Below are 20,286 nucleotides of genomic sequence, written 5' to 3'. Positions count from 1 at the left end.
TAACCCAAACCTAACTCCTAACCCTACTTCTAACCATAACCTGAACCTAACTCCTAACCCTACTCCTTACCATAACCCAAACCTAACTCCTAAACCATAACCCAAACCTAACTCCTAACCATAACCCGAACCTAACTCCTAACCATAACCCGAACCTAACATCTAACCCTACTTCTAACCATAACCCGAACCTAACTCCTAACCCTACTCCTAACCATAACCCGAACCTAACTCCTAACCCTACTTCTAACCATAACCTGAACCTAACTCCTAACCCTACTTCTAACCATTACCCGAACCTAACTCCTAACCATAACCCGAACCTAACTCCTAACCCTACTTCTAACCATAACCCAAACCTAACTCCTAACTCTACTTCTAACCATAACCCGAACCTAACTCCTAACCATAACCCAAACCTAACTCCTAACCATAACCCGAACCTAACTCCTAACCATAACCCGAACCTAACTCCTAACCTAACTCCTAACCATAACCCGAACCTAACTCCTAACCCTACTTCTAACCATAACCCGAACCTAACTCCTAACCCTACTTCTAACCATAACCCGAACTTAACTCCTAACCATAACCCGAACCTAACTCCTAACCCTACTTCTAACCATAACCCGAACCTAACTCCTAACCCTACTTCTAACCATAACCCGAACCTAACTCCTAACCCTACTTCTAACCATAACCCGAACCTAACTCCTAACTCTACTTCTAACCATAACCCGAACCTAACTCCTAACCATAACCCGAACCTAACTCCTAACCATAACCCGAACCTAACTACTAACCATAACCCAAACCTAACTCCTAACCCTACTTCTAACCATAACCCGAACCTAACTCCTAACCCTACTTCTAACCATAACCCTAATCTAACTCCTAACCATAACCTGAACCTAACTCCTAACCCTACTTCTAACCATAACCCGAACCTAACTCCTAACCCTACTTCTAACCATAACCCGAACCTAACTCCTAACCCTACTTCTAACCATAACCCGAACTTAACTCCTAACCATAACCCAAACCTAACTCCTAACCATAACCCTAATTGTAACCCTAAAATAGCCTTTTTCCTTTTGAGGACCAGCAAAATGGCCCCAATTTTCCTTGTTTTATTAACCTTGTAAGGCCTTCTGGTCCCTAAAAACACACACACGCACACGCACGCACGCACGCACACACACACACACACACACATGCACACACACACCCCTTCCCCTCCACAGAACGCCCACCTGTGCTCCAAAGTAGATAGACCCATCTGCCCCTAGTGGTTGGAAGCTTGGCGGTCCTCTCCTCCTCTCCACATAGCTGTCGTCCAGAGACAGACTGGTGAAGTTACGGTTGAGCTCCAGAGTCACCGTGTGCCAGTTCCCATCGTTGATGGGCCTCCCAGAAATACCCAGCACACCAGGGCTGTTCCCACAGTCCAGCTGGAACCAGAGCTTACCCTCTTCCAGCTGTCAATCACAACAAGAAAGGCAGGGTTTAGACACAGATGAGAGGGGATGAAGGGGTTTAGCCTCAGGAAATAACATGGGTGGATCATGCTGTGGGTAACCAGACTATCCATGCTTCTTTACAGTATAACACAGTATTCTGAGCACATGTCTGTCTGTTATGTTAGTACAGCGATTAGCATGTGTGTACCTTAAACAGGGGTCAGCAAGGGTACATGTGTGTGTGGGTACCTTCAGTACAGTGCAAGGGTCAGTGTGTCTGTGTGTACCTTCAGTATAGTGCAGGGGTCATTGTGTGTGTGTGTGTGTGTGTGTGGGGGGGTACCTTCAGTATAGTGCAGGGGTCAGTGTGTGTGTACCTTCAGTATAGTGCAGAGTTAAGTGTGTGTGTGTGTGTGTGTGTGTGTGGGTACCTTCAGTATAGTGCAGGGGTCAGTGTGTGTGTGTGGGTACCTTCAGTATAGTGCAGGGGTCAAAGTGTGTGTGTGGGTACCTTCAGTATAGTGCAGGGGTCAGAATGTGTGTGTGGGTACCTTCAGTATAGTGCAGGGGTCAGTGTGTGTGTGTGGGTACCTTCAGTATAGTGCAGGGGTCAGAGTGTGTGTGGGTATCTTCAGTATAGTGCAGGGGTCAGTGTGTGTGTGTGTGGGTACCTTCAGTAAAGTGCAGGGGTCAGAGTGTGTGTGGGTACCTTCAGTATAGTGCAGGGGTCAGTGTGTGTGTGGGTACCTTCAGTAAAGTGCAGGGGTCAGAGTGTGTGTGGGTACCTTCAGTATAGTGGAGGGGTCAGAGTGTGTGTGTGGGTACCTTCAGTATAGTGCAGGGGTCAGTGTGTGTGTGTGTGTGTGTGTGTGTACCTTCAGTATAGTGCAGGGGTCAGTGTGTGTGTGTGTGTACCTTCAGTATAGTGCAGGGGTCAGTGTGTGAGTGTGTGTACCTTCAGTATAGTGCAGGGGTCAGTGTGTGTGTGTGTGTGTGTGTACCTTCAGTATAGTGCAGGGGTCAGAGTGTGTGTGGGTACCTTCAGTATAGTGCAGGGGTCAGTGTATGTGTGTGGGTACCTTCAGTATAGTGCAGGGGTCAAAGTGTGTGTGTGGGTACCTTCAGTAAAGTGCAGGGGTCAGAGTGTGTGTGGTTACCTTCAGTATAGTGCAGGGGTCAGTGTGTGTGTGTGTGGGTACCTTCAGTAAAGTGCAGGGGTCAGAGTGTGTGTGGGTACCTTCAGTATAGTGCAGGGGTCAGTGTGTGTGTGTGTGGGTACCTTCAGTAAAGTGCAGGGGTCAGTGTGTGTGTGTGGGTACCTTCAGTATAGTGGAGGGGTCAGAGTGTGTGTGTGGGTACCTTCAGTATAGTGCAGGGGTCAGTGTGTGTGTGTGTGTGTGTGTGTGTGTACCTTCAGTATAGTGCAGGGGTCAGTGTGTGTGTGTGTGTACCTTCAGTATAGTGCAGGGGTCAGTGTGTGAGTGTGTGTACCTTCAGTATAGTGCAGGGGTCAGTGTGTGTGTGTGTGTGTGTGTACCTTCAGTATAGTGCAGGGGTCAGAGTGTGTGTGGGTACCTTCAGTATAGTGCAGGGGTCAGTGTATGTGTGTGGGTACCTTCAGTATAGTGCAGGGGTCAAAGTGTGTGTGTGGGTACCTTCAGTAAAGTGCAGGGGTCAGAGTGTGTGTGGTTACCTTCAGTATAGTGCAGGGGTCAGTGTGTGTGTGTGTGGGTACCTTCAGTAAAGTGCAGGGGTCAGAGTGTGTGTGGGTACCTTCAGTATAGTGCAGGGGTCAGTGTGTGTGTGTGTGGGTACCTTCAGTAAAGTGCAGGGGTCAGTGTGTGTGTGTGGGTACCTTCAGTATAGTGCAGGGGTCAGTGTGTGAGTGTGTGTACCTTCAGTATAGTGCAGGGGTCAGTGTGTGTGTGTGTGTGTGTGTACCTTCAGTATAGTGCAGGGGTCAGAGTGTGTGTGGGTACCTTCAGTATAGTGCAGGGGTCAGTGTATGTGTGTGGGTACCTTCAGTATAGTGCAGGGGTCAAAGTGTGTGTGTGGGTACCTTCAGTAAAGTGCAGGGGTCAGAGTGTGTGTGGTTACCTTCAGTATAGTGCAGGGGTCAGTGTGTGTGTGTGTGGGTACCTTCAGTAAAGTGCAGGGGTCAGAGTGTGTGTGGGTACCTTCAGTATAGTGCAGGGGTCAGTGTGTGTGTGTGTGGGTACCTTCAGTAAAGTGCAGGGGTCAGTGTGTGTGTGTGGGTACCTTCAGTATAGTGCAGGGGTCAGTGTGTGTGTGTGTGGGTACCTTCAGTAAAGTGCAGGGGTCAGAGTGTGTGTGTGGGTACCTCCAGTATAGTGCAGGGGTCAGAGTGTGTGTGTGGGTACCTTCAGTATAGTGCAGGGGTCAGTGTGTGTGTGGGTACCTTCAGTAAAGTGCAGGGGTCAGAGTGTGTGTGGGTACCTTCAGTATAGTGCAGGGGTCAGAGTGTGTGTGTGGGTACCTTCAGTATAGTGCAGGGGTCAGAGTGTGTGTGTGGGTACCTTCAGTATAGTGCAGGGGTCGGTGTGTGTGTGGGTACCTTCAGTATAGTGCAGGGGTCAGAGTGTGTGTACATGATGATTCCTCTGCTCTGTAGAGTTCTGATCCTCAGTCCCAGCTTCATCTCTCCTGTTCTCCCTCCATCAGACACTTTATACTTGATATAGCTGTTCCCTGAGAAACTCAGAGATGTGTGACCTGTACACACACACACACACACACACACACACACACACACACACACACACACAATTTAATACTTTTTGAATGTTCTATTTGCATCCATAAATGGCATCACATTTACAACGGACCCACACATTCAAAAGACACCTGGACACATAAACCCACATCAACACACCTGCACACTCTCCAAGTTTCCCTGGTGGACACTGGCAGGCATACGGCCCTCTAGTGCCCTCTGTGCCCACACACTGCATGTCTCCTGGACAGGGCTGCTCATCACACAACTCTGAGGCTGGGGGACAGCTGCCATCTGATAGAGAGAGAGAGAGAGAGAGAGAGAGAGAGAGAGAGAGAGAGAGAGAGAGAGAGAGAGAGAGAGAGAGAGAGAGAGAGAGAGAGAGAGAGAGAGAGAGAGAGAGAGAGAGAGAGAGAGAGAGAGAGAGAGAGAGAGAGAGAGAGGGAGGGAGAGAGAGAGAGAGAGAGAGAGAGAGAGAGAGAGAGAGAGAGAGAAAGAAAGAAAGAAAGAGAGAGAGAGAGGATGGGAAGAGAGAGATGTGAGGGGTGAAACAAATGAGAGAAAGGAAGAGTGGGGGGAATGGGGAGGTAGAGAGAGAGACAGGAGGGAAGGAGAAGACAGGAAAGGAAACGAGAAGCGTGAACCGAGAGAATGGGAGAAAAGAAAGGTTGAATGAAGAGAGTGAGAGAGGACAAGTTAATTTAGGGTCATTCAGAGTAGAGGCAGACAAATCCTCTGCCAAATCCTCTGCCAAGTGTCCCCATGAGACCTGCTAATTACATTAGCCACAACATGCTAATTAAATCTACTGTGGGGTCTGTCTAATCCCAGGGGTCAGATACACACTGAAAATGTCCCAGGTGGATTATGACCATCAACTTGTTATCATTATAGTATTTATACAATCAGACAGAGCGGTTGCTACAGTGCAGATCATGCAGATGTCAACCATGTCTACTGTACAGCTCTCTGAAGGACACTTAGCGACACTTTTGTTTGTGTGTATATTTTTGTGCTAGAGTGCATCATCATGCAAATACATTGATACGATACATGACTGTATATCTGTGTGTGTGTGTGTGTGTGCGTGTGCGTGTGTGTGTGTGTGTGTGTGTGTGTGTGTGTGTGTGAGTGTCCTCACCAGTGCAGGTGCAGCGGGTGGTCCTGTGGAAGCGTGGTGACACAAAGCTAACCCTGGGTGTGCTGTAGGTGATGAGAGCGTGAGAGTCCAACACAATGCTCTGCTCACATTGGGCCCCGCGACACTCTAGCCCAGAACAGTTCTTATCCAAGATGGCCGACACCCTCAGCACTTCCTCCAGCTGCCTCCGGGAGGCGCTCAGCTTCTGAGTCAGGTACGCTGCCTTGTAGAAACCTCCCCCAGCCGTCTCCACGGCAACCAGCAGATCCAGCTGGCTGGTCCCGCCCACGGGCTGCAAACTCAGCACGTGCAGCGCGTCCTGCTTCTGCGTCGCCGCGGCAACCTTCAGAACTTTCACCACGTTTTTCAGATGTGTGGCCACAAAGTCGTGTGGTTGCACACTCTCGAAACGCACTGTCACCGCCTCGCGCAGCATCTCTGGTGATGCCTGTTCCACGTGCACGCTCACAGCCACGGGCACGGCGAAGCGTCCGTCACTCACGCTGGCGTTGAGGGAGTAGCGACCGGCATCCAGGCCGCCCAGGGCTATGATCTTACCGTCTCTCGGACTGATCTTGAAGAGGGAGCGTTGAGACGGAGGTGCGTGGCCGAAGGTCAGGACATCATAGGGGTCTGCGTCAGTGGCGTGCAGCTGGCCGATGACTCCTCCAGGAAACTCGTCCTCCATGGTGATGATGTGGACCTCCAGGGGTAGCGCTACGGGCCGGTGAAGGCTCTCCTCAATCACACGCACCGTCAGGGTAGAAGAGGAGGACAGACGGGGCTTACCTGAGTCCCTTACCTGGAGATAGGGGAGAAGCAAAGGCTTAACACAAAGACAAAAAACATCAATCAAAATGTAATCCCATGTGTGATTTAGTAACACAGACCTTCCACAAGCTAGCTGGTTATAAGACATGGTGTTAACACTAACATGGTTGACCAGCTGGTTATAAGACATGGTGTTAACAGTAACAGGGTTGACCAGCTGGTTATAAGACATGGTGTTAACACTAACAGGGTTGTCCAGCTGGTTATAAGACATGGTGTTAACACTAACAGGGTTGTCCAGCTGGTTATAAGACATGGTGTTAACACTAACAGGGTTGACCAGATGGTTATAAGACCTGCCGCTAACACTAACAGGGTTGACCAGCTGGTTATAAGACATGGTGTTAACACTAACAGGGTTGACCAGCTGGTTATAAGACCTGCCGCTAACACTAACATGGTTGACCAGCTGGTTATAAGACATGGTGTTAACACTAACAGGGTTGACCAGATGGTTATAAGACCTGCCGCTAACACTAACAGGGTTGACCAGCTGGTTATAAGACCTGCCGCTAACACTAACAGGGTTGACCAGCTGGTTATAAGACATGGTGTTAACACTAACAGGGTTGTCCAGCTGGTTATAAGACATGGTGTTAACACTAACAGGGTTGACCAGATGGTTATAAGACCTGCTGCTAACACTAACAGGGTTGACCAGCTGGTTATAAGACATGGTGTTAACACTAACAGGGTTGACCAGCTGGTTATAAGACCTGCCGCTAACACTAACAGGGTTGACCAGCTGGTTATAAGACATGGTGTTAACACTAACAGGGTTGACCAGCTGGTTATAAGACCTGTCGCTAACACTAACATGGTTGACCAGCTGGTTATAAGACATGGTGTTAACACTAACAGGGTTGACCAGATGGTTATAAGACCTGCCGCTAACACTAACAGGGTTGACCAGCTGGTTATAAGACATGGTGTTAACACTAACAGGGTTGACCAGCTCGTTATAAGACCTGCCGCTAACACTAACATGGTTGACCAGCTGGTTATAAGACATGGTGTTAACACTAACAGGGTTAACCAGATGGTTATAAGACCTGCCGCTAACACTAACAGGGTTGACCAGCTGGTTATAAGACCTGCCGCTAACACTAACAGGGTTGACCAGCTGGTTATAAGACATGGTGTTAACACTAACAGGGTTGACCAGCTGGTTATAAGACATGGTGTTAACACTAACAGGGTTGACCAGCTGGTTATAAGACATGGTGTTAACACTAACAGGGTTGTCCAGCTGGTTATAAGACATGGTGTTAACACTAACAGGGTTGACCAGCTGGTTATAAGACATGGTGTTAACACTAACAGGGTTGACCAGCTGGTTATAAGACATGGTGTTAACACTAACAGGGTTGACCAGCTGGTTATAAGACATGGTGTTAACACTAACAGGGTTGACCAGCTGGTTATAAGACATGGTGTTAACACTAACAGGGTTGACCAGCTGGTTATAAGACATGGTGTTAACACTAACAGGGTTGACCAGCTGGTTATAAGACATGGTGTTAACACTAACAGGGTTGTCCAGCTGGTTATAAGACCTGGTGTTAACACTAACAGGGTTGACCAGCTGGTATAAGACCTGGTGTTAACACTAACAGGGTTGACCAGCTGGTTATAAGACCTGGTGTTAACACTAACAGGGTTGTCCAGCTGGTTGTAAGACCTGCCGCTAACACTAACAGGGTTGTCCAGCTGGTTGTAAGACCTGCCGCTAACACTAACAGGGTTGTCCAGCTGGTTGTAAGACCTGCCGCTAAAACTAACAGGGTTGTCCAGCTGGTTATAAGACATGGTGTTAACACTAACAGGGTTGACCAGCTGGTTATAAGACATGGTGTTAACACTAACAGGGTTGACCAGCTGGTTATAAGACATGGTGTTAACACTAACAGGGTTGACCAGCTGGTTATAAGACATGGTGTTAACACTAACATGGTTGACCAGCTGGTTATAAGACATGGTGTTAACAGTATCAGGATTGACCAGCTGGTTATAAGACATGGTGTTAACACTAACAGGGTTGACCAGCTGGTTATAAGACATGGTGCTAACAGTAACATGGTTGACCCGCTGGTTATAAGACATGGTGTTAACACTAACAGGGTTGACCAGCTGGTTATAAGACATGGTGTTAACACTAACAGGGTTGACCAGCTGGTTATAAGACATGGTGCTAACAGTAACATGGTTGACCCGCTGGTTATAAGACATGGTGCTAACAGTAACATGGTTGACCCGCTGGTTATAAGACATGGTGTTAACACTAACAGGGTTGTCCAGCTGGTTATAAGACATGGTGTTAACAGTAACAGGATTGACCAGCTGGTTATAAGACATGGTGTTAACACTAACATGGTTGACCCGCTGGTTATAAGACATGGTGTTAACACTAACAGGGTTGTCCAGCTGGTTATAAGACATGGTGTTAACAGTAACAGGATTGACCAGCTGGTTATAAGACATGGTGTTAACACTAACATGGTTGACCCGCTGGTTATAAGACATGGTGTTAACACTAACAGGATTGACCCGCTGGTTATAAGACATGGTGTTAACAGTAACAGGGTTGACCCGCTGGTTATAAGACATGGTGTTAACAGTAACAGGGTTGACTCGCTGGTTATAAGACATGGTGCTAACAGTAACAGGGTTGACCCGCTGGTTATAAGACATGGTGCTAACAGTAACATGGTTGACCAGCTGGTTATAAGACATGGTGTTAACACTAACATGGTTGACCCGCTGGTTATAAGACATGGTGTTAACACTAACAGGGTTGACCAGCTGGTTATAAGACATGGTGTTAACAGTAACAGGGTTGACCAGCTGGTTATAAGACATGGTGTTAACACTAACAGGGTTGACCAGCTGGTTATAAGACATGGTGTTAACACTAACAGGGTTGACCAGCTGGTTATAAGACATGGTGTTAACACTAACAGGGTTGACCAGCTGGTTATAAGACATGGTGTTAACAGTAACAGGGTTGACCAGCTGGTTATAAGACATGGTGTTAACACTAACAGGGTTGACCAGCTGGTTATAAGACATGGTGTTAACAGTAACAGGATTGACCAGCTGGTTATAAGACATGGTGTTAACACTAACAGGGTTGACCAGCTGGTTATAAGACATGGTGCTAACAGTAACAGGGTTGACCAGCTGGTTATAAGACATGGTGTTAACACTAACAGGGTTGACCAGCTGGTTATAAGACATGGTGCTAACAGTAACAGGGTTGACCCGCTGGTTATAAGACATGGTGCTAACAGTAACAGGGTTGACCCGCTGGTTATAAGACATGGTGTTAACAGTAACAGGATTGACCAGCTGGTTATAAGACATGGTGTTAACACTAACAGGGTTGATCAGCTGGTTATAAGACATGGTGTTAACACTAACAGGGTTGACCAGCTGGTTATAAGACATGGTGTTAACAGTAACAGGATTGACCAGCTGGTTATAAGACATGGTGTTAACACTAACAGGGTTGACCAGCTGGTTATAAGACATGGTGTTAACACTAACAGGGTTGACCAGCTGGTTATAAGACATGGTGTTAACAGTAACAGGGTTGACCAGCTGGTTATAAGACATGGTGCTAACAGTAACAGGGTTGACCAGCTGGTTATAAGACATGGTGTTAACACTAACAGGGTTGACCAGCTGGTTATAAGACATGGTGCTAACAGTAACAGGGTTGACCCGCTGGTTATAAGACATGGTGCTAACAGTAACATGGTTGACCCGCTGGTTATAAGACATGGTGTTAACACTAACAGGGTTGACCCGCTGGTTATAAGACATGGTGCTAACAGTAACAGGGTTGACCCGCTGGTTATAAGACATGGTGCTAACAGTAACAGTAGAGATGATGTAAAATGGTCTTCTTACCTGGACCTGGATGACATACTCTGTGGCCAAGTCCCTCCTAAACACCTGATTGGCTAGCAGAGTTCCATCCCACTCCAGTGTAAACTCTCCACCCTCATTCCCTGATAAGATGCGGAACTCAAAGGGCGGGCCGTTATGGGAGGAGTCCTGGTCTATGACGGACAGCTGCAGAATGCTGGTGCCGATGGGCTTGTTCTCCTGTGATTAGAGAGTACGAGAAGGGAAATTACATTAGATGCAAGACGGAGTGTGTGTGTGTGTGTGCTTCTCCTGTAAGAAAGGATATGTGTGTGAATATCTATGTCTATGTGGATGTATGTGTGTATGGAGTTCATTGGTCATCAGAGCTGTCAATCATGTGAGTAACAGTACCTGTATGACAGTGGTGAGATTGGCTGGGGTGAAAGTAGGCGGGCTGTCGTTGATGTCTGAGATGTCGATGTTGACCATCACCGTTGACGACATGGGCGGAACACCACTGTCCAGAGCCCTGACCGCCAGAGAGTAACCAGACACCTACAGAAGAAAAAAACATGCGAGTTTCCCTTGAAACTTCACGTCGAGAAACTTTTTAATCATTTCATGCCTGATAATGATAATAGGATAGAGAAAATCAAACGCAGCAATTTCCATGCAAATCAAATTCATCACACATTAACCAATGATGACAAGTTCCTAATCAAATATCTTCCTGGATACGCATCCTTATAATGTGGTACTCCCTTGAATATCAGCACACTAAACGAGGACCTAAGGGCGCTGATTAAGTGTGTTGTGATTGGTTGTGGGCGCATCCTTTGATCCTCTGAAACACACTACTGTGACTGACACATTCCTGGCGTGTCCTACCAAGCATGCACCCTGGGTTTCTGTCTCTGTCTCTCAGATTTACTCTACACTCTAAGAAAAAATGATTTCAAAATGGTTCTTCGGCTGTCCCCAAATGAGCAACCTTTTTGGTTCCAGGCTTTCCCTCTGTGGAAAGGGTTTTACATGAAACCCAAAAAGGTTCTACCTGGAACCAAAAAGGGTTCTTTAAAGGGTTATTTTTAGGGGACAGCCGAAGAACCCCTTTAGTATCCAGATAGCACCTTTTTTTCTAAGAGTGTACCTGAGGGAACACAGTCTATCTCAGGTAGACAGGATGTTTACTAGCTTAGGGAGTGAACACACACACACAAACACACATACACGCAGACACACACACACTCACTCACACACACACACACACACACACACACACTCACACACACACACTCACTCACACATACATCTTATTCCCTACCATGTAAGCTGCAGGGTGTTTCTGTGTGACTCCACATTCTGCTCTGTAATAACAGCCTAACTAAACACAGCAGAAAAATTCAATAACTGAAAACAAAAATAACAATGTCTCACTCTGAGAAAAATAAAAAATAACGTCTCACTCTGAGAAATGAAAAAATAACGTCTCACTCTGAGAAATGAAAAAATAACGTCTCACTCTGAGAAATGAAAAAATAAAGTCTCACGCTGAGAAATGAAAAAATAACGTCTCACTCTGAGAAATTAAAAAAGAAACTCCAATAAACACAGTGCTGATTAGGAGAGAGAGAAAATAACCTGTATGGAAATAGTGGTGGGTGAAGACACACACACACACACACACACACGCACTCGGGGCTGCGCTCTTTCTGATAACCCAAACACACTTTCATCAGCTCTTTGATCCCCCACAAGCCCAGGCGTTTTCTTTGGAGCACGATCAGATCACTGTCACTGGCCACACTTATGAATTCTTTATGAGGGGAATCAGAAGACACACTCGGAACACTTCAAGCGCTCCGGAGAACAAGACAAACGAGGGAAGAAAGCAGCCTGGGAAGAGGAGGGATAGGATGTAATGCCTCCACTCTCTAACTAGAGGAAATGAACAATCTCCATAAGGGAAATGGTCAGGAGGAGGTACCTAGCTGTAGGGGGATAATGGTGGGAGTGTTTGTGATGGTGATGTTGCGGTGAGCATGTCAGAGAAAGTCCTTGTTATTAGTGTTCATGTTGTGGTTGTATTGGCCATAGTGTTGGTTTATTTATGTGTGTGTTTACCTGCGTCTGTGTGTTTACCTGTGTGTGTGTTTGTGTTTGCCTGTGTGTGTGTGTACTTGCGTTTGTGTGTACCTGTGTGTGTGTGTGTGTGTGTGTGTGTGTGTGTGTGTGTGTGTGTGTGTGTGTGTGTGTGTGCGTTTGTGTGCGTGTGTGTGTTTGTGTGTGAGTGTGTGTGTGTGTGTGCGTGTGTGCTCACCGTCTCTCTGTCCAGCTGTTTGTTGACCTTCACCATGCCAGAGAGAGGGTCTATGAAGAACTGGTTCTCTCTGTCACCACTGACGATGGAGTAGAGGATATCACCATTCACCTGACTGTCTACGTCCTCAGCTGTCAGCTAGAGGAGGAGGAGATGGGGTTAGACACACACACACACGCACACACACACACACACACACACACACACAGTAAGATGGTTAGTGTTTCTTTGAGTACCCCCATTCAGTTGAACTTATTGGATGTATCCCAGAATGAGCACACTTGACCTAATTAATTAAGGGCTTGATGATTAGTTCAGATTGAATCAGGTGTGTTTGTACCAGAAAAGTCCAAATGAGTTCAACCTGACTGTGGGTGCTCCTGGAGGGGTCTGGGAAACACAGCTGAACTAGTCCAGGTTAAAGAGACTGGGGTGCTCCTGGAGGGGTCTGAGAAACACAGCTGAACTAGTCCAGGTTAAAGAGATTGGGGTGCACCTGGAGGGGTCTGGGAAACACAGCTGAACTAGTCCAGGTTAAAGAGACTGGGGTGCTCTTGGAGAGGTCTGGGAAACACAGCTGAACTAGTCCAGGTTAAAGAGATTGGGGTGCTCCTGGAGAGAAATGGGAAACACAGCTGAACTAGTCCAGGTTAAAGAGACTGGGGTGCTCCTGGAGAGAAATGGGAAACACAGCTGAACCAATCCAGGTTAAAGAGACTGGGGTGCTCCTGGAGAGAAATGGGAAACACAGCTGAACTAGTCCAGGTTAAAGAGATTGGGGTGCTCCTGGAGAGAAATGGGAAACACAGCTGAACCAGTCCAGGTTAAAGAGATTGGGGTGCTCCTGGAGAGAAATGGGAAACACAGCTGAACCGATCCATGTTAAAGAGACTGTGGTGCTCCTGGAGAGAAATGGAAAACACAGCTGATCCCGTCCAGGTTAAAGAGACTGGGGTGCTCCTGGAGAGAAATGGGAAACACAGCTGAACTAGTCCAGGTTAAAGAGATTGGGGTGCTCCTGGAGGGGTCTGGGAAACACAGCTGAACTAGTCCAGGTTAAAGAGACTGGGGTGCTCCTGGAGAGAAATGGGAAACACAGCTGAACCAGTCCAGGTTAAAGAGATTGGGGTGCTCCTGGAGATAAATGGGAAACACAGCTGAACTAGTCCAGGTTAAAGAGATTGGGGTGCTCCTGGAGAGGTCTGGGAAACACAGCTGAACTAGTCCAGGTTAAAGAGATTGGGGTGCTCCTGGAGAGAAATGGGAAACACAGCTGAACTAGTCCAGGTTAAAGAGATTGGGGTGCTCCTGGAGAGGTCTGGGAAACACAGCTGAACTAGTCCAGGTTAAAGATATTGGGGTGCTCCTGGAGAGGTCTGGGAAACACAGCTGAACCGATCCATGTTAAAGAGCCAACAAGACATACTGTACCTTGACGACGGACTCTCCGATGGTTGCGTCCTCGGATACGACAGTAGTGTAGACGTCTCGGCTGAACATGGGTGCATTGTCGTTGACATCCGTCAGGTTGATGTTTACCATGGTTACGGCGCTTAGGGGCGGTTTTCCACCATCTCTGGCCTCCACAGTAAGGAAGTAGTCTTTACACGTCTCAAAGTCCAGAGGCTTGGACACAGCGATGGCACCTGGTACAAAGAGGGTGGAAGGTCAATAGGTACTGTAGGTAGGGAACCTACTTCAAACGCCATGTAGAAGTCTGTAACACGAATTTGCAAACATAGACATACAGTACCAGTCAAAAGTTTGGACACACCTACTCATTCAAGGGTTTTCTTTATTTTTACAATTTTCTACATTGTAGAATAATAGCGAAGACATCAACACTATGAAATAACACATATGGAATCATGTAATAACCAAAAAAGTGTTAAACAAATCAAAATATATTTTATATTTGAGATTCTTCAAAGTAGCCACCCTTTGCCTTGATGACGGCTTTGCACACTCTTGGCATTCTGTCAACCAGCTTCATGAGGAATGCTTTTGAACAGTCTTGAAGGAGTTCCAACATATGTTGAGCACTTGTTGGCTGCTTTTCCTTCACTCTGCAGGCCAACTCATCCCAAACCATCTCAATTGGGTTGAGGTCAGGTGATTGTGTAGGCCAGGTCATCTGATACAGCACTCCATCACTCTCCTTCTTGGTCAAGAGGCTGGTAACTCTACTGAACTTATCCTCTGCAGCAGAGGTAACTTTGGGTCAAAGCGCTTGATGGTTTTTGCGACTACACTTGAAGAAACAGTCAAAGATCTTAAAATGTTCCAGATTAACTGACCTTCATGTCTTACAGTAATAATGGACTGTCGTTTCTCTTTGCTTACTTGAGCTGTTCTTGCCATAATATGGACTTGGCCTTTCACCAAATAGGACTATCTTCTGTATACCACCCCTGACTAATCAAAACACCACTGATTGTCACAAACACATTTAAAAGGAAAGAAATTCCACAAATTAACTTTTAACAAGGCAAACCTGTTAATTGAAATGCATTCCAGGTGACCTCCTTAAGTAGCCGGTTGAAAAAATCCCAAGAGTGTGCAAAGCAGTCATCAAGTCAAAGGGAGGCTACTTCAAGAATCTCAAAAATAACATATTTTTGATTTGTTTAACACTTTCTTGGTTACTACATGATTCCGTATGTGTTATTTCATAGTTTTGATGCCTTCACTATTATTCTACAATGTAGAAAATAGTAAAAATAAAGAAAAACCCTGGAATGAGTAAGTGTGTCCAAACGTTTGACTGGTACTGTACACACATTTCAACTTTATATTCTGCATATGGGAACTCACCAGTGAGGGGGTGCATGTGGAACTTTCCGTGCTCGTTGCCTGAGCGGATACTATAGGTGATCTCAGCGTTGGTTCCAATGTCCTTACTGGCTGCGTACACTCTCACCACCTCCGTCCCTAACCCCACGTCCTCTGGCACGGTGGCGAGGTGGTCACGCCGCTCAAACACCGGCGGGTTGTCATTGATGTCCAGGACCGTGACGGTCACGTTGACCAGGGAGGACAGGCGGACCGGAGAGCCCTGGTCGGACGCTCTGACCGTGATCATGTAGGACGGTTGCTGTTCGCGGTCCAGGATACGTTCCAGGACCACGATGCCGGAGGACTTGTCGATGGAGAAGAAGCCGCCGGCAGAGTCGGCCAGAGAATATACCACCTTACGACTGACACCTGGAGAGAGCGGAGACAGATATTAGAACAATCTTTCATTAATACATTATTTCATTTATGGATTGCGGTCTGTGGGTGTGTGTTTTGAGAGTTGAGATATCAGAAAACAGACAGTAGAAAGAGAGAGAGCAAGATAGAGTGATAGAGAAGAGAGAGAGAGAAAGAGAGAGAGTGCTAGTGAAAAGAGAGAGAGAAAGAGAGAGAGTGCTAGTGAAAAGAGAGAGAGAAAGAGAGAGAGAGAGAGAGTGCTAGTGAAAAGAGAGAGAGCAAGAGAGAGTGATAGAGAAAAGAGAGAGAGCAAGAGAGAGTGATAGAGAAAAGAGAGAGAGAAAGAGAGAGAGTGCTAGTGAAAAGAGAGAGAAAGAGAAAGAGAGAGAGTGCTAGTGAAAAGAGAGAGAAAGAGAAAGAGAGAGTGATAGAGAAAAGAGAGAGAGAAAGAGAAAGAGTGCTAGTGAAAAGAGAAAGAGAAAGAGTGATAGAGAAAAGTGAGAGAGAAAGAGAAAGAGAGCTAGTGAAAAGAGAGAGAGCAAGAGAGAGTGATAGAGAAAAGAGAGATAGAAAGAGAAAGAGTGCTAGTGAAAATTAAAATGCAAAGGGAGATAGAGAGGTTGACTCCAGTTCAAACATGAATCTCTCCTCCCTGTTACCCCTTCTCCCTCTCTCTCTCTCTCTCTCTCTCTCTCCCTCTCTGTCTGTCTCTCTCTCCCTCTGTCTCTCTCTCTCCCTCTGTCTGTCTCTCTCTCTCTCTCTCTCTCTATTTCTCCTCCCTGATACCCCTCTCTCTCTCTCTCTCTCTCTGTCTCTCTCTCTCTCTCTCTCCTCCCTGATACCTCTCTCTCTCTCTCTCTCTTTCTCCTCCCTGATACCCCTCCCTCTCTCTCTCTTTCTCTCTTTCTCCTCCCTGGTACCCCCTCTCTCTCTCTCTCTCTCTCTCTCTCTCTCTCTTTCTCCTCCCTGATACCCCTTCTCTCTCTCTCTCTCTCTCTCCTCCCTGATACCCCTCTCTCTCTCTCTCTTTCTCCTCCCTGATACCCCTTCTCTCTCTCTCTCTCCTCCCTGATACCCCTTCTCTCTCTCTCTCTCTCTCGCTCTCTCTCTCTCCAACCTGATACCCCTTCTCTCTCTCTCTCTCTCTCTCTCTCTCTCCAACCTGATACCCCTTCTCTCTCTCTCTCTGGTTCCCTCTTCCTCGCTCTCTCTCTCCTCCCTGATACCCCTTCTCTCTCTCTCTCTCTCTGGTTCCCTCTTCCTCGCTCTCTCTCTCTCTGGTTCCCTCTTCCTCGCTCTCTCTCTCCTCCCTGATACCCCTTCTCTCTCTCTCTCTCTCTCTGGTTCCTTCTTCCTCGCTCTCTCTCTCTCTCCTCCCTGATACCCCTTCTCTCTCTCTCTCTCTTTCTCCTCCCTGATACCCCTTCTCTCTCTCTCCCTCCTCCCTGATACCCCTTCTCTCTCTCTCTCTGGTTCCCTCTTCCTCGCTCTCTCTCTCCTCCCTGATACCCCTTCTCTCTCTCGCTCTCTCTGGTTCCCTCTTCCTCGCTCTCTCTCTCTCTCTCTGGTTCCCTCTCCCTCTCCCTCTCTCTCTCTCTGGTTCCCTCTCCCCTCTCTCTCTCTCTCTCTCTGTCTGGTTCCCTCTCCCTCTCACTCTCTCTCTATCTCTCTCTGGTTCCCTCTCCCTCTCTCTCTCTGGTTCCCTCTCTCTCTCTCTCTCTCTCTCTCTCTCTGGTTCCCTCTCCCTCTCTCTCTCTGGTTCCCTCTCCCTCTCTCTGGTTCCCTCTCTCTCTCTCTCTCTCTCTCTGGTTCCCTCTCCCTCTCTCTCTGGTTCCCTCTCCCTCTCTCTCTCTCGCTCTCTCTCTGGTTCCCTCTCCCTCTCTCTCTCTCTCTCTGGTTCCCTCTCCCTCTCCCTCTCTCTCTCTGGTTCCCTCTCCCTCTCCCTCTCTCTCTCTCTGGTTCCCTCTCCCTCTCTCTGGTTCCCTCTCCCTCTCTCTCTCTCTCTCTGGTTCCCTCTCCCTCTCTCTCTCTCTCTCTGGTTCCCTCTCCCTCTCCCTCTCTCTCTCTCGCTCTCTCTCTGGTTCCCTCTCCCTCTCTCTCTCTCTCTCTCTGGTTCCCTCTCCCTCTCCCTCTCTCTCTATCTCTGGTTCCCTCTCCCTCTCCCTCTCTCTCTCTGGTTCCCTCTCCCTCTCTCTCCCTCTCTCTCTCTGGTTCCCTCTCCCTCTCTCTCTCTCTCTCTCTGGTTCCCTCTCCCTCTCTCTCTGGTTCCCTCTCCCTCTCTCTCTCTCGCTCTCTCTCTGGTTCCCTCTCCCTCTCTCTCTCTCGCTCTCTCTCAGGTTCCCTCTCCCTCTCCCTCTCTCTCTGGTTCCCTCTCCCTCTCCCTCTCTCTCTCTGGTTCCCTCTCCCTCTCTCTCCCTCTCCCTCTCTCTCTCTCTCTCTGGTTCCCTCTCCCTCTCTCTCTCTCTCTCTGGTTCCCTCTCCCTCTCCCTCTCTCTCTCTGGTTCCCTCTCCCTCTCTATCTCCCTATCTCTCTCTCTCTCTCTGGTTCCCTCTCCCTCTCTCTCTCTCGCTCTCTCTCTGGTTCTCTCTCCCTCTCCCCCTCTCTCTCTCTCCTCCCCGCGCATCAAAGGACATTTGAAATGTCTTTATTGTTTTGAAACTTCTGTATGTGTAATATTTACTGTTAATATGTTATTGTTTATTTCACTTTTGTTTATTATCTACTTCAATTGCTTTAGCAATGTTAACATATGTTTCCCATGCAATAAATCCCTTGAATTGAATTGAGAGAGGGAGAGGGAGAGGGAGAGGGAGAGGGAGAGGGAGAGGGAGAGAGAGAGGGAGAGGGAGAGGGAGAGAGAGAGAGAGAGGGAGAGGGAGAAAGGGAGAGACAGAGACAGAGAGTGAGGGAGAAACAGAGCAGAGAATATTCCATTCCTACCTTCATCAGGGTCGATGGCCTGTATGCGTGTAAGCAAGGCCTTGGTGGATGTGTCTTCATACACACTGGCAGTGTAGTGGGGGGCAGAGAACGCCGGAGGGTTGTCATTCACATCCAACAGCGTCAGGTGGACCTCCGCACGACAGAACCGACCACCACCGTCTGTCGCCTGGGCAACCAGTCTGTACACAGGGGTCTTCTCCCTGTCCAGAGCCTGGGCGGTCTTTAGTTCGCCTGAACAGAAAAAGAGGAGAGACAGGTTAAGATCACACACACATCAACTTCATTGGTAAAACTCATACAAAGTAAAGGTAGTGTACCAGTGTCTGGGTCGATGCTGAAGTCTTCAGAGCCCGGTCCATGTAGAGAGTACTGGATCCAAGCACTGACCCCTACATCAGCATCGCTGGCCCCAACCCCCACTATCAGTCTGTTGACTGGGATATCCTCTGGGACCGAGGCCGTGTATAGAGCCTGCACACACAACAAGATAGCATCAACCCCCACAACACTCATAATGCATAGCATTACACACACAACAAGAACATACTAACAACAGTCATAATTCATTTATCCAGAGACAACACAAATATAGGCTACTGACATCAAACCCCCACAACACTCATAATACATAACATTTACACACACAACAAGAACATACTAACATCAACAAGTTATCCCTCAGAACATACAGCTCCTCTATAAACAACAAGAAGGGAATACTAACTACATAACGCAGTAGCCTGTATATCAGTCAGCATCAACCACGCCACTACTGTCCTCATAGTGTACAACAGCTCCCTAGATAGACAGAACTAACAGTAGTAACTAACACACAGCACAAAACACTGTCTATCAAACTGCATTAGAAATCAACACAGTTCCTTAGCATATACAGCAAACACACTGCTCAAACAGACACAACCACAGCTACATATCACCAGACCCCACACAGGAACACAGAGACACAACCACAGCTACATATCACCAGACCTCACACAGGAACACAGAGACACAACCACAGCTACATATCACCAGACCTCACACAGGAACACAGAGACACAACCACAGCTACATATCACCAGACCTCACACAGGAACACAGAGACACAACCACAGCTACATATCACCAGACCTCACACAGGAACACAGAGACACAACCACAGCTACATATCACCAGACCTCACACAGGAACACAGAGACACAACCACAGCTACATATCACCAGACCCCACACAGGAACACAGAGACACAACCACAGCTACATATCACCAGACCTCACACAGGAACACAGAGACACAACCACAGCTACATATCACCAGACCTCACACAGGAACACAGAGACACAACCACAGCTACATATCACCAGACCTCACACAGGAACACAGAGACACAACCACAGCTACATATCACCAGACCTCACACAGGAACACAGAGACACAACCACAGCTACATATCACAAGACCTCACACAGGAACACAGAGACACAACCACAGCTACATATCACCAGACCTCACACAGGAACACAGAGACACAACCACAGCTACATATCACCAGACCTCACACAGGAACACAGAGACACAACCACAGCTACATATCACCAGACCTCACACAGGAACACAGAGACACAACCACAGCTACATATCACCAGACCTCACACAGGAACACAGAGACACAACCACAGCTACATATCACCAGACCTCACACAGGAACACAGAGACACAACCACAGCTACATATCACCAGACCTCACACAGGAACACAGAGACACAACCACAGCTACATATCACCAGACCT

The 20,286-nt window shown here is 47.6% G+C and overlaps 1 protein-coding gene across 1 annotated transcript in view; it reads right to left on the bottom strand.

The window, feature by feature from the left end:
* Positions 1-20,286, bottom strand: part of LOC139382860 (protocadherin Fat 3-like) — a 264,053-nt gene that overhangs the window by 51,308 nt on the left and 192,459 nt on the right. Inside the window, exons 13-23 of the mRNA XM_071127101.1 lie at positions 18,813-18,966; positions 18,493-18,726; positions 15,174-15,563; positions 13,791-14,005; positions 12,360-12,497; positions 10,451-10,594; positions 10,079-10,276; positions 5,336-6,137; positions 4,354-4,488; positions 4,036-4,193; positions 1,254-1,478 (exon numbers count right to left, since the gene is read on the bottom strand). Coding sequence (XP_070983202.1) covers positions 1,254-1,478; positions 4,036-4,193; positions 4,354-4,488; positions 5,336-6,137; positions 10,079-10,276; positions 10,451-10,594; positions 12,360-12,497; positions 13,791-14,005; positions 15,174-15,563; positions 18,493-18,726; positions 18,813-18,966 — 2,793 coding nt within the window. The remainder of the gene's footprint in view (positions 1-1,253; positions 1,479-4,035; positions 4,194-4,353; positions 4,489-5,335; positions 6,138-10,078; positions 10,277-10,450; positions 10,595-12,359; positions 12,498-13,790; positions 14,006-15,173; positions 15,564-18,492; positions 18,727-18,812; positions 18,967-20,286) is intronic.

The sequence above is a fragment of the Oncorhynchus clarkii genome, chromosome 24 (genome assembly GCF_045791955.1).
Source record: "Oncorhynchus clarkii lewisi isolate Uvic-CL-2024 chromosome 24, UVic_Ocla_1.0, whole genome shotgun sequence".
Classification (NCBI taxonomy): Eukaryota; Metazoa; Chordata; class Actinopteri; order Salmoniformes; family Salmonidae; genus Oncorhynchus; species Oncorhynchus clarkii.
Note: the sequence above shows the minus strand (reverse complement) of the source record. Positions and strands in the feature narration are given on the sequence as shown.